Raw genomic sequence first — 13,583 nt, 5'->3', positions numbered from 1 at the left:
CCTAAATTATGCACATCAAATGTCCATTATTGATAACACCTCAGTGTCTGCACACTAGGAATGAAGCTTCATTGACCTTTCTTAACATTACACTCTGCTACCCACAGAGTTGTTCCATTACAAGAAATTGACGTCACGTACAAGACCCTTTCCTTGTATGGGCATGTATAAGACCAGATACCAGCTTGGGATGATTGCTTCTGGGTCTTTCTTCTGCGTTCAGCGATGCTGCTGGCCACGTACTTCTTTTTCTCCTCTACAGGTACTCTTTTTTCTTTGGCTCGGACCTGAACCTTAATGCTTTGCATCTGAGAAATTGGGCTGGTTGAATTTCAGTGTATTCTGAAACCTTAGGAGAGTTTTGATTAAATATTTGGCATGCTTAACTTACGTTTATTTCTACTGTTTCCTTTGTGGGAAAATCTGTAGCCCAGATTCTGATGCCTACATGTAGAAAAGGAAGAATTCGGGTCCGATGCATGAAAACTGCTTAGAGGGGAGATTTATTTTTGCACAGATATTACAAGAATCTAGGGGATTTTTTATTTTATTTTTTGCAATATCCAGATATTGCAAAAATCTAGGGCAAAATGTAGGGATTGCCAGGCAGGAATCATGTTTTTTTTAAATATAAACTCTGTTTTTTTGTGGTTAGAAGCCTGGAAGTGAACTATTACAGCCACACAATGTTCCTTGCTGTGCTTGTCTCAATAGTGTTGCAAGCTCAGTCTCTGCTGTCTCAGAATCGACGGTTCCAGTTTGCGGATCCTGGGAACACGGCTAAGATCACATGTGCTTTGAAAGAAAAAGCTCAGGGTTTTGAATTTTCATTCAGCTGGTACAGAAGAAGAGAAGGCGAATTACCTCTTTTAATCAAGACTTGCAATGATAAGAAGATTACAGACAAATTTGGTTGCAGAGCAGAAGAAAGGAACTTGATACTGGAAATTGACCATGTCCAAAAGGAAGATTCGGGTCTTTATTTGTGTGCCGAAAGAGTTTATGGAACCTCAAACTTCAGCACCGCAACTTCACTGATTGTTGGAGGTAAGGAAGCAGGGCTGGGCTTTCCAATGGTGGTTTTAAAATGATAGGGAACTCCACATGCTCATAATTGGGGTTTGAGAAGTTTGTTTTCTGATCGCCTTTCAGTTAAAACCAAGATTGGAGGCGCTGTTCATGCCTAAGCAACAGCCAGGCTACTGAATCAGATGGGAGGGAAATCTCTCTGACCCAGGCAGTCATGTTGTAGCAAGCATGAATTCTGCAGGAGATGTCCTGGGTTCTGCAGAACTCCTCTTTGCTTTGCTCTTTGGACCCTGCAACTTGTTAATTCGTGCTGGATGATTCAACCATTGGGGTGTGGTTCAGGGCCCCCAAACCTAGCCTAGCTGGAACAGGATGGAAGGAAGCTCCATGAGTGACCATGGGAGAAGAGCTGATCTTGTGGAAGCAAGCATGACTTATCCCCTTTGCTAAGCAGGGTCCACCCTGGTCTGCATTTGAATGGGAGACTACAAGTGTGAGCGCTGTAAGATATTCCCCTCAGGGGATGGGGCCGCTCTGGGAAGAGCACCTGAATGCTTGCATGCAGAAGGTTCCAAGCTCCCTCCCTGGCATCTCCAGATAGGGCTGAGAGAGATTCCTGCCTGCAACCATGGAAAAGCCGCCGCTGCCAGTCTGTGTAGACAATACGGAGCTGGATGGACCAATGGTCTGACTCAGTATATGGCAGCTTCCTATGATCCTATGTTCCAGCTGCTGCTCTGACCTTGGTTTTAACTGACAGAGGATCAGCAAATGGGAGTATGTACAGCTCCCGGATTAAAGCAAGAGGCTCCTCCTACCTTCTTATGATTCTGTGATATATCCTTTCCTTTATATATTTCTGTGCCCAACTTATAGCTGATGATTGCATTGTAGTGTCCCATACAAAGGAAGTGGCCAGGCTTCCACCTGCTTAGCTTTGGCAATGCTGCCGTATCCCCAGACCTCCCACTGCACTGGCCACATTGACTTGCATGGCCGCATTGAACCCCCTGCTAACTGGGCAAAGAGGCACCTTTTACTGTGGTGATTCTCTTTATTTAGCAGGGGGAGAGTAACTGGCCCTATCCACCCCCAGCACAGTACTTCCAATGACTGTCGCTGGTGTCTATCTTATGTTTCTTTTTAGATTGTGACCCCTTTGGGGACAGGGATCCATCTTATTTATCTTATTTATTTGTTATTTCTCTGTGTAAACTGCCCTGAGCCATTTTTGGAAGGGCGGTATAGAAATTGAATAAACAAACAAACAAACAAATAAATTGTCCACGGCAGGCAGTTTCTGAGCTCTTTTCTAGCCATTGGTGCCATATGTGAAGGGAGCCTTTTGGGAAATGCCAGGGATTGCCCTGGGCAAGCAAAAGCTGAGGCCAGAGGGCTGCACTGCTGATTCTCAACTGGGACCGGTGCTCTTTAGCTTCTTCATAAATGATCTAGAAGTTGGGGTGAGCTGCGAAGTGGCCAGAGCTGCAGATGACACTCAACTATTCAGGGCAGTGAAATCCACAATGGATTGTGAGGAGCTCCAAAAGGATCTCTCCAAGCTGGGGGAGTGGGCGACAAAATGGCACATTGTAAGCAAGTGTAAAGTGATGCATATTGGGGCAAAAACGTGGAACTTCACATATTCCCCGAGAGGCAATTGCCTACGGCGGCAAATCTTGGAGGGGCAGCAAATCTTGGGGTGGGGGAAAGTTAAATCTTTTTTTGTTTTATTTTTAAAACTGCTGATGTATGGTAGCGGCACCTAGTGGGCCCACCCGCCTCCCAAATCCTGTAGGGCACAGGAGGGCGCTGCCTCCATGGACGGCGGCAGAGATGGTGGCGAGAGACCTTCTCACATGGGTCCACCTTCCTCCCAAATGGCAGAGGTTGGCTGTCTCTCGCTGCCGTCTAGGCAGGCAGCGGCCTCCCGCACTCAACAGCAATGCAGTATTTTGGCAATTTTAAAAGTTTTTTAAAAAGATTTAACTCTCCCCCCGCTCACCCAGCAGCAAATCTTGCTGCTGGGTGGATACTGATATAATCTCTGTCATGGCCAGGTTCTGTTATATTATTTGTAAAATGCGTACTGTTTTATTTTAAATATCTATCTTGGCTGCCTATGGGTGGCAAAAAGCTTAATCCACCCCGTGTCAATGACTGCCCAGGAGAGAGATCTTGTTGTCTCCCATCCAAATGCAAACCAGGGCAGACCCTGCTTAGCAAAGGGGATAATCTGTGGATCATCTGCAGATGGACAAGACCAGCAATCCTCTCCCAAGGTCACTAATGAGTTTCATGGGTGAGGATATGAATTTTGGATTTCCCACGCCTAGGCCAACAGTCTGCCGTTCTGATCCCCTTTAGTTTTAGGGGCTCTGTTCAATATCTCCACCTGGGCTTCTCCAGTCACAACTGGAAACCCAAGGAGCAAGATCAAGTTCTGAAGTGTCTGCTTGGAAAGATATGAAGCAGGGGAGCTGCTCTTACCTGCCTTCCTTTTCCTCCTTAGACAGTTACACCCTGAGCACCTGGGTGATGCTTTTGTTCCCATCAGCATCCCAATCTGTGCAGAGCGACCATCTCGCTTGCGTGGTCCATGGAGCGTCCAACTTGGTCCAGGTGTCCTGGAGCATCTCTGGAGATCTCCAGCAAGAGGGATGGACACTTTTGGCGAAAAACAGCAGCGGCTCCTTAACCTTCATCAGTCTTCTTTCCGTCCCCATGGTGGACTCGCAGACGAGCGGGAAGCTCTACACCTGTGAAGTCAGGTTCAATTCTTCCGGAAAGAGAGTGAAGAAGAGTGCCCCGTTCCCTGCAGGTGAGGGATGTTGCATGTGTCTCCACCATCATAAAGCCTTAAAAATACTAGACTTTTTGACCCATTAGAGGAGCTAATGCTGCAGTCAAACTTGTCATGCCAATGTCAAGCCTGTATTGGCCAGCATGCTAATTTGCATTACAAATTCCCCCCTTTCACACGAAGTGGTATGGTTTTTTTTCAAGAGGGGGCCAAAAGCCGTTTACACCTTCTTCATGAAATACCTTTGCTTTTTGCTCAGGTTTCCCTGACTGGTGGGGAGTTTCGGCCCACTCTTAAAGCTTCATTTTCCTTGGGAGGAAACGGCACTCTTGATTTGTGTCTAGCGAAGGGTCTGGTGTTGCACATAAATGCCGCCTGTGCCCATAGCTGCAGTAGCCCCCTCTGCAAGATGCGTTCTGAACAGCCTGCCCCCCTGCCTTGTACTTTGAGAGTGAAACAGGGAGCAAGACCAAATTCTTGGTTTTCTCCTTCAACAGCTGCAAACGCCTGTAAGAACCTCTGAGCTGATGAGATGGGAAAAGGATATCAACCCATCAAATGAAGACGAAAAAAAGATCAGTTCCTCTTCTCTCTCTCTCTCTCCCTTTGAAGCTTCCTCTGCAGACCCTCCTGGTTCTGTGGATCAATGCACAAGCTACAAGATACCCCTGGCTGTCGGGGGCCTGCTGGCGTTGCTGCTGCTTCTCCTGAGCTTCCTTTGGATCCGGCTCTGCCCTTCTGGTCCAGGTAAGATCAAGAACCACATCCTAAGCGGCCAATTAGAAATGATTATAGGCACCAACTGCTTCCTCTCCAGGCTCTCCCTTTAACTTGCATTTCTTCTCACAGCATCCACTTATGCAATTTATTCACTTATGCAATTTATAGCCACAAGATGTCGTGGTGGCCGCTTACATAGATGGAAGTAAAGAATTAAGATGCCCATTGAGGGAGGTGGCAGCTAATAAGCCATAGGGATGTAGGAAGGAACATAGGAAGCTGCCTTCTGCTGAGTCAGACCCTTGGTCCATCTAGCTCAGAATTGTCTATACAGACTGGTAGCGGCTTCTCCAAAGTTGCAGGGAGATTCCAGGGAGAGAACTTGGAACCTTCTGCATGCAGGTGCTTTCCCCAGAATGCCCCTATCCCTCAAGGGGAATATCTTACAGGTTTCACACAGGCGGTCTCCCATTCAAATGCAAACCAGGGCAGACCCTGCTTAGCAAAGGGGACAAGTCATGCTTTCTTCCACAAGACCAGCTCTCCTCCCATGGTGGGTCAGGGAGCATCCTTCCATCCTGTTCTGGCCAGGCTGAGGCTAGGTTTGGGGGCACTGACCCACACCCCAATGGTTGGATCATCCAGCACGAATTAACAAGTTGCAGGGTCCAGAGAGCAGAGTAAGGAGGAGGTCTGCAGAACCCAGGACATCTCCTGCAGAATTCATGCTTGCTACCACAAGAACACCAGGGCTGGAGGAATTTTCCTCCTGTCTAATTCAGGAGCCAGGTACATTAGAGTTAACATGCCCCCCAGAATTCCGGGTTTCACCCAGATTTCAAGCATCTCACCCAAATGGCTTAGCCCACCCGATTTCAGCTTTCTTTCTTTCTTTAAAAGCTAAGCAATAGCCCTCGTAGAAGCAGAGTTATGGAGCAAAACATGCAGTCACTATTCGGCTCAGCAATTATTGTCAAGCCAGTTCACATAATATGCCAACTAGGCACCCGGATTTGGAAAGCCAGAAGATGGCAACACTAAGCTACATGTACTCGCGAGGGAAGAGCCACCTCCAGCCTCAGAGGCCAGGGGGAGTTCCGCAGAACCCAGGACATCAGCTACTCCAGGCAGGCTCAGCAGAGCTTTCTTGGGCCCTTGTCCAGCCTCACCTGAGCTCTTCCGTAGGCCTGCTGAGTGCTGAAGGAAAGCAGCTCAGTTGAGACACAGCAGGATTCTTCAAGGGCCGGTTCTTCCTCATCCACCCAGAGCTTAAGGGAGAGTTTGGGTCCTTGGCATGGCAAAGAGCTGTAGATGCCTATGCCTCATTAAAGAGCCCGAATCCGCTCGTCTCTGGGACAGAATCGGTGCTGATTGGCTGTCTGCCTGCAGTGTGTTCTCTCTTGCTTGTCTGGGAGACAGACTTCCGCTGAGCCATATATCTACAGCAGCCCCAAAGCCATTACCCAAGAGGTTGAGACTGGGTGGTACGAGAACGATACGACACTATGATACGACAAATACGATGATGCCATGCTGAGAGGCAGTCTCTCTCCCGATATCAGATGCTGGGGGCATATAAATGGGCGAGGCCATGTCCTCCGTGCTCTGCTTGTGATACTCCCGGAGGCCTCTGGGTGGCTGTCCTTGGAAACAAGGTGACAGTTATTTCATTGAGCAAAGGAAGTTGCCTTCCACTGAGTCAGACCCTTGGTCCATCTGGCTCAGAATTGTCTGCACTGACTGGCAGCGGCTTCTCCAGGGTTTCAGGCAGGAGTCTTTCCCAGGCCAACCTGGAGATGCTGCCAAGGAATGAACCTGGGGCCTTCTGCATGCAGGCATGCAGAGGATGCTCTAGGACTGAGCTACAGCCCCATCCCCTAAGGGGGAAATCTCACAATGCTCGCATGGAGTCTCCCACCCAAATGAAAACCTGTTTAGCCCAAGGGACAATTCGTGCTCTTCAGCCTGCTCAACATGCAGTCCAGATGCATTCTCAGACTAAAGCACAGAAAAGAGAAGGAGATCAACCCTCTGATTTGATTTCTTATTTGTTCCCCAAGGATTCCAGCCCCAATTCTCTGAACCTCCAGCCTCAGAGGCTCTGCAGGTAAGACGTTTCCCCCATTCTCTATCCCTTCACATAGTATCTGGCTTTTGGAAATGCCGTTTCAGTTAGGTAGCAATATAATCTGTAAGTCACTCACAAAAAGAATGAATTTACATGGTTGGCTCAGGACAGCTGTCTGATTAAAGAAATCACCACCATCCTTTATTATAGGTCACTAACCAGAGATAACATATCACAGCCGATGAAAAGCAAATTCCACACATATCAAATAAGACGGCACCATAGTTAATGGTGGAAAGGACCTGGGAGATTTGTTTTAAAAGGTAAAATATAGCCATGCTGGATGTCCTTATAGGAATCACAATAAAGTAGTACAAAATCTTGATCTGGTAATCGTATGAGAATTAATCAATTAATTTATTAAGTTTGGAGATAGTTGCTGATGAGTGTATTGAAATAGGATCTTCCTTAGTTTGTAGATTATGGATGTAGGAGCTATCTTAGGAGAGGCATTTCCCCCTGTGTGGGGGAGGAGTGAATGATGGGGATGCTCCTTTAGGGTCATACCTTCCAGCTGAAATACTTATATAAAATTAATACGCATTTTGAAAAAGCCCCTGCTCAGTTACTTGGGGACACATTTTAAACACACACACACACACACACACACACACACACACACACACACTTTTAACACACTTGTTAGGAGGAAAACCAGGGTTGCTTTCCCTCCTACTTTGCTTCCACACAACCACGTCTACCCAGGTTTCCCTCCTAGCTCGCTTCCACACAACTGAAAATTGGGAGCACGCACAGCTCCCAAACAGGAGAGGAGTGAGGCTGGTGGCAGCCCATGTGTGGCTGCCGCCACGGCCCTCTGGCCCCATCCTCTGCTCCTGGCCCCCACATCTGACATCAGATGTGGGAGCGTGGTCTCCCTTCCAAATGGGGCTGCGTGGCCCCATTTGGAAAGGAGATCGGCCTGCACTGTGTTGGACAGCAGCGGCCTTAAAGGCAGGGAGAGCCGTTCCGGCCATGCTGCCAATGCAGTGCAGGCCCATCTCTCTCCTAAATGGTGCTGTGTGTTGGCAGCGAGACCAGGAGTGGCTTTTTTGGGACCAAAATAGCGCCTCCGCATCTGACGTCAGATGCAGGGGGCATATCTGGGGCCACGCTCGTGGCCCCTGCTTATTGGCGGCCTGGGTTCTTTGAACCCGTTTGCCCAATGATGGTTCTGCCCCTGCTCCCAAACCCAGTTAAAACACAGTTTTTGATTGTGTGAATGGCCTCAGTATATTTATATTGGTTGCCACATCCACCAGGACTTTAGGATAGGATATCCTGAATCAGATCAAGGGACTATTCCTTCTTTTGCAATACAGGAAGGCATTTGCTACGCCCAACTGGATTTCTCTTCAAGGAACCAGGATGGGAACAAGAAGAGGCGAGCATCTCAAGGGAGACCTCTCATGCCTTGAATGACATTCAACAAGCTGGTAGACAGTCCATGGAGGGAGCATTGTTGGGATCGTGTGCTCCAGAGAGAACGACAGTCCTCCTTTCTACACATGGGCACATACACAAGGCATGGCAGATATAACTTGGCCATTAGAGCATGCTGGAGAATGAGGACATGGGCACCATTAATATGGTAAAAGGTTTCTTTAATACAAGCATCAGCGTGTAGCATATTTAAGGATATTCAGTCTGGTACTCATTTTTCTTTTTTGCATCTTCCCGTCTGTTAAAAGTGATGTGCCTCTTTACCATCAACCTAGTCCATAGGAATCATATTATGTTCTGGCCTTCCAGGAACAGACAGACTGAATGTGGCATTTCTGGGACACTTTCTACTATCGCTTCTTCCCAATGTCCATCTTGGGGTTGAACTCTTACTATCTCTTTTTTTTAATGGTTTGAGTAACCCGGGGGAACCTGAGTTCAAATTCCCATGCAGCCACAAAACTCACTGGGTGACTCTGGGCCAGTCACGTATCTCTCAGCCTAACCTACCTCACAGGGTTGTTGTGAGGCTGAACATGACCATCTACACTGTTCTGGACTTCTTGGAGGAGGAGCAGGATATGAATGAATGAATGAATGAATGAATGAATGAATGAATAAATAAATAAATAAATTAAATATTGGCTTCTAGCTTCATTTCCTTCATCTTCTTGCACACTTTTTTGCTATTGAACTAGGACTTGGATTTCCTAAGTGGGTGGTCTTGAGATGGAGAAAATATCCAGGATTTTGTGGAAGTTTAAAGTCTTGTGATACTGGGTGACTTTGACCATCCCTAGACTGATTGGGTTGCATTTGTGTTGCGACAGGAAGACAGAACTTCAAGATGCAAGGAATTGCCAAACCCTGGGTCGAGGGAGTGACTAGTGTGGAGATGGTTCTGGATTTAATCTGGAACAGTGGCTAGAATCTGGTGTGGATTATTTGTGTTATTGTGCCAGTTAGTACAGATAACAACAGTGCTATCAAATTCAACATCTATGCACGTGGAGAGCTGCACACAACGTTAAGCACAGTCACATTTCATTTCAAAAGGGGAAACTTTCCAAGGTCGAGAGGATTCATTAAAAGGCCGATGGAACCAGAGGCGTAACTAGGGAAAATGGCGCCCGGGGCAAGCACTGAAATGGCGCCCCCCCCCCATACTACATTATACTTAGGTTTTTCCTCACAAGCGCCCGCCGCCGCCGCCAAGCCAGGCCACTGACTGGCCGCCAGGCGCCAGCAAAGCAATGGGGGGGGGGGCGCGGGCAGCGCGGAAGGGACCGCTCGTGGGGGAGGGGGCACCGATGCGCTCCCTTGACTGCTGCAGCGCTGCTGCACTGAGCAGGAAACATTTGTATTAACAAAATTTTTTAAAAAAAATTTAAAAATTTTTTTGTCATGGCGGCGCCCCCCATGTGACCAGAAAAGATGGCGCCCAGGGCACGTGCCCCCCCTGCCCCCCCTATAGTTACGCCTCTGGATGGAACAGGCCGTCAATGGGGTCAGATCTTTTCAGAATGCTTGACGACGGCTTAAAGCCCCAAGAAACACTGAGATGGTGGAGCTGTTCTCACGAGAAGAGCACCTTGGCGGTCAGCGGGGAGAGCCCGATCCTCCCCGCAGAATATCATTCACCCGTCGCCTGTTCAGATGAGAAGTGGCTTCCCCTGCTGCTCTCCCAGGAGCTCCGGGGGTTGGGTGTGCGGCGCCCTGCCCAGCCCCCCAGAGCCCCAATAATGCACCAAATGAGTGCGCAGTGCATTCCTGGGATTCCTCCTACCCCCCCCCCCCCGAGTATGCTTGCCATGGCTGCAAGCAGCTGTGGCAGGCAAATGATTACAAAAAACTCAGGTAAGGAAGTGCTCGCTCCCTTAACCGCATTTAACTAGGGGGCTTCACAGGCCGGTTTGCTGCTGTGTAGCCACACTTAGCCCTCAGTGTGTACACCACAGAGTAGGAAAGCGACAAACAAGTCTTAGAGGATGCCAATGTGGTTAACCAACAAAGTCAAGGAAGCTATAAAAAGCAAGAAAGCTTATTTTATGTTCCCCAAAGATAGAGCGCAAACTCTGGTACAACAAGGTAAGCTGAAAATAACGTGAGTAAAGACAGAAGGTGAGGCATAGCTTTTAAAAACAATTTCCATTCGATTCCAGTTAGCACTTAGCACTTACATTTATATACCGCTCTATAGCCAGAGCTCTCTAAGCGGTTTACAATGATTTAGCATATTGCCTCCAACATTTCTGGGTACTCATTTTACCGACCTCGGAAGGATGGAAGGCTGAGTCAACCTTAGGCAGGAGATACCTCGATATTAGGAACAGCATTTTTCAAAATCTACCAGGAAGTTATTCGGACTTGGCTTCGGGGTAAATGTTGATCGAAGCCACTTCGAATCACACTCGCGGCATTGAGGGAAGCAGCCCCTCCCCTCTGCTCTCAGGTTTTGCTTTGATGCAAGTTCACATAGCATGCCTCTGTGTTTTCCTTCAACCAATGGCGGGGGGGGGGGGGGGCGGAGAGTTCCCTGCAGAGAAAGATCTGTATTTCTGAAGAGACCATGCCTCTTATCATGCTAATGATCCTACATTAGCGCCTCTCCCTGTTTGTGCCGGCATTTTCAGAACAAGTCGATTAAAACCAGCATTTTTAAAATCCGGAAATATCTCGAGATAAACTAGAATTTGCATCACAAAGCCTGACTTCTGTGTGGAGTGGGTCCAAGTATCTTGAATGTACTTCGGGGTAGGAACATAGGAAACTGCCATATACCGAGTCAGACCATTGGTCTATCTAGCTCAGTATTGTATTCACAGACTGGCAGTGGCTTCTCCAAGGTTGCAGGCAGGAATCTCTCTCAGCCCTATCATGGAGATGCTGCCAGGGAGGGAAGTTGAAACCTTCTGCTCTTCCCAGAGCGGCTTCATCCCCTGAGGGGAATATCTTGCAGTGCTCATATATCAAGTCTCCCATTCATATGCAACCAGGACAGACCCTGCTTAGCTATGGGGGCAAGTCATGCTTGCTACCATAAGACAAGCTCTCCTCCCAGTAAGTTTGGTTGGTGTGTGAAAGCACACACTCTCTCCCGAAGGAGATTTGGGGCAGAAGCCCTGTGTGTAAAGCCTCCAGGAAACTCACCTGTGGTTATCAGTGTTGAATTCTTCATTTTTGTATGTGGCACAGTAGTAACCGTGGATCATAGTAGCACAGATCGATCTAGAATTTTCACTTGAGGCACAAATGACCAGGCTCAAACTATCATACTTTGGACACATTCTGCAAAGATCCAGCTCCCTTGGGAAGTCCATAATGCTGGGGAAAGTTGGAGGAAAGAGAAGAAGAGGACAACCAGCAGCAAAGTGGATGGACCCGGTTACGACAGCAATGAATGCACCACAGAGAGCCCTTCAAGGCCAAGTGGAAGACGGATCATCCTGGAGAGAATCTATCTATGTAGTCACTAAAAGTCGACACCGACTTGAGGGCACTTAATCAATCAAAAACCAGCAGGTAAAAATAGTAGTACAGTAAAGACTGACATAACGGTATCTGGTGAAATAATAACAACTAGCTGTGGCTAGGCGCAGAGCATCTGCACCTCTGGCCGGCCCAGCCACCGCCCCTGTTCTCCCTCCCCCACGCCGGCATGCCCGGCTTTCTGGCCGGCCGCTCCCCCCCACCGCCCACTTCTCGCCCCCCTCCCCACGCTTTCTGATGGGCTGGCCGGCCGGCCCACTTCTCCCCCCACCACGCTTTATGGCTTGTGGGCTCTCTGGAAAGCCGGCCCACTATCTCCTCCCAGTGGGCAGCCGGGCCAGGTCGGCCTGCTGCCGCCTCCTCCGGCGACCGGGCCAGGGCCAGGCTGTCCTGCCGCTGCTGCCTCCTGCCTCCTCCTCCTTTTGGTGGCCAGCCCAGCCCAGGCCGGGCTGCTGCCACCTCCTGTAGCCCACCGGCGGCCAGGCCAGGGCCAGGTCGGCCAGCCGCCACCTCGGCCCACCACCACCACTGTTTTCCCTCCCCGTCACTATCTCCCAGGTAGCTGCTCTCGCGAGAGCTGCCACACATGGGATTAGTGACGGGTACGTTAGGAGAATTAAATATATAGAGATACTTTACACAGGAAGAGCCTACACAGATGTTTCTAAGATGAGAAGAAGAACGGAGTCTATCCCAAGAGTGGCTCTAGTGTGGGTAAGGAGGGCAAGTGCCCCCTCTAGAAAGTAGACCCCTGCCACCTGCCCCACATTTCTGTTTCAGAAATCCAACATGTGGGACACACAGCTCACCCACCCATAAATGCACTTTGCTCCTTCTGTGCCCCACTAAATTTTGTCTTTTCTGGTGCTGCCATGGGTTATAACATCAGTCTCAAGTCACAGGAACACAGTGAACTGCCTTATACTGAATCAGATCATGGGTCCATCTAGCTCTGTATTGTCTACTACACTAACTGGCAGCAGCTCTAAGGTTTAAGGCAGGAGTCCTGCCTAGGCCTACCTGGAAATGCTGCCAGAGAGTGAACCTGGGACCTTTTGTATGCCACGCAGATGCTCTGCCCCTGAACAATGGCCCCATATCTTATTGTGCCCACATGCAGTCTCCCATTCAAATGCAAACCAAGGTGGACCCTGCTTAGCAAAGGGCATAACTCGTGTTCACTACTACAAGACCAGCAAGTCAATTCCTGAAGAGGAGTCTGACCGTGAAGAGTCAGGAACAGCACACCCAACTTGTAACCTAAATGACTTGCAAGGAAGACCAATTTCATTTCTTCGGAATTAATTTTAATCATAGGAACATAGGAAGCTGCCATATACTGAGTCAGACCATTGGTCTAGCTAGCTCAGTATTGTCTTTGCAGACTGGCAGCGGCTTCTCCAAGATTGCAGGCAGGAATCTCTCTCAGCCCTATCAAGAGTGTTTAATTAGACACTGTGAGCAGAAATAAATCTCTACATTTCACAAACATATCACTCAGCATTTTAAACTCTTGTCTGACAAAAATCGGCACCAAGATTTGTTCATTAAGATCTCTGGTGGTTGTATGCAAAAAATAAACCTCATCTTAAGGTGTTTATTTATCACTCATTGAGATGATGACTATTAATTACTGAGGCCTCTATCTGACACATTTTCAATACCTGAATATTCTGCACAATGATTAAATATGATTGTCTTTTCCTGTTCAAAAAAACCCCACGGGTTGATGTTATGAAAACAATGTTCACCCATCTTATCTGAGCATTCTGGTATTTCAAAGCAATGCTGAAGTCTACGACGAATATTTATATACCACTTTTCAACAAAGGTTCCCAAAGCAGTTTACATAGATATAAACAAATAAATAAAATGGCTGAAAGTTGCTTTTTAAACATACTTATTTTGCAGAGCAAGCAGAAGAATCCCACCCAGAGGATAAAAACATCTAGTTCCTTTCAGCTTCTGGGC

General features: G+C 48.1%; 1 protein-coding gene across 2 annotated transcripts; it reads left to right on the top strand.

Annotated features, from left to right (window-relative positions):
- Positions 1-202: 202 nt before the first annotated feature.
- LOC128337475 (uncharacterized) lies at positions 203-8,739 on the top strand. Of its 2 annotated transcripts, none has more exons than XM_053278512.1 (6): positions 203-262; positions 715-1,047; positions 3,587-3,850; positions 4,445-4,579; positions 6,613-6,659; positions 8,003-8,739. In XM_053278512.1, the coding sequence occupies exons 1-6, from the start codon at positions 226-228 to the stop codon at positions 8,096-8,098; spliced, it is 912 nt and encodes a 303-aa protein (XP_053134487.1). In that variant the 5' UTR covers positions 203-225; the 3' UTR covers positions 8,099-8,739. The 2 variants fall into 2 exon arrangements, with proteins under 2 accessions (XP_053134487.1, XP_053134486.1); XM_053278511.1 differs by having other exon boundaries at positions 3,542-3,850.
- The last annotated feature ends 4,844 nt before the right edge of the window (positions 8,740-13,583 follow it).

The sequence above is a fragment of the Hemicordylus capensis genome, chromosome 14 (genome assembly GCF_027244095.1).
Source record: "Hemicordylus capensis ecotype Gifberg chromosome 14, rHemCap1.1.pri, whole genome shotgun sequence".
NCBI lineage: Eukaryota > Metazoa > Chordata > Lepidosauria > Squamata > Cordylidae > Hemicordylus > Hemicordylus capensis.
The sequence above is the reverse complement of the archived record's forward strand: the minus strand, read 5'-3'. Positions and strand labels throughout refer to the sequence as shown.

Bases quoted from the DNA above. Each gene is read 5' to 3' on its own strand.
- LOC128337475 (XM_053278511.1), top strand. From the start codon at position 226: ATGCTGCTGGCCACGTACTTCTTTTTCTCCTCTACAG. The intron at 263-714 runs GTACTCTTTTTT...TTGTCTCAATAG, and splicing joins CTTCTTTTTCTCCTCTACAG to TGTTGCAAGCTCAGTCTCTG. The intron at 4,580-6,612 runs GTAAGATCAAGA...TTGTTCCCCAAG, and splicing joins GCTCTGCCCTTCTGGTCCAG to GATTCCAGCCCCAATTCTCT.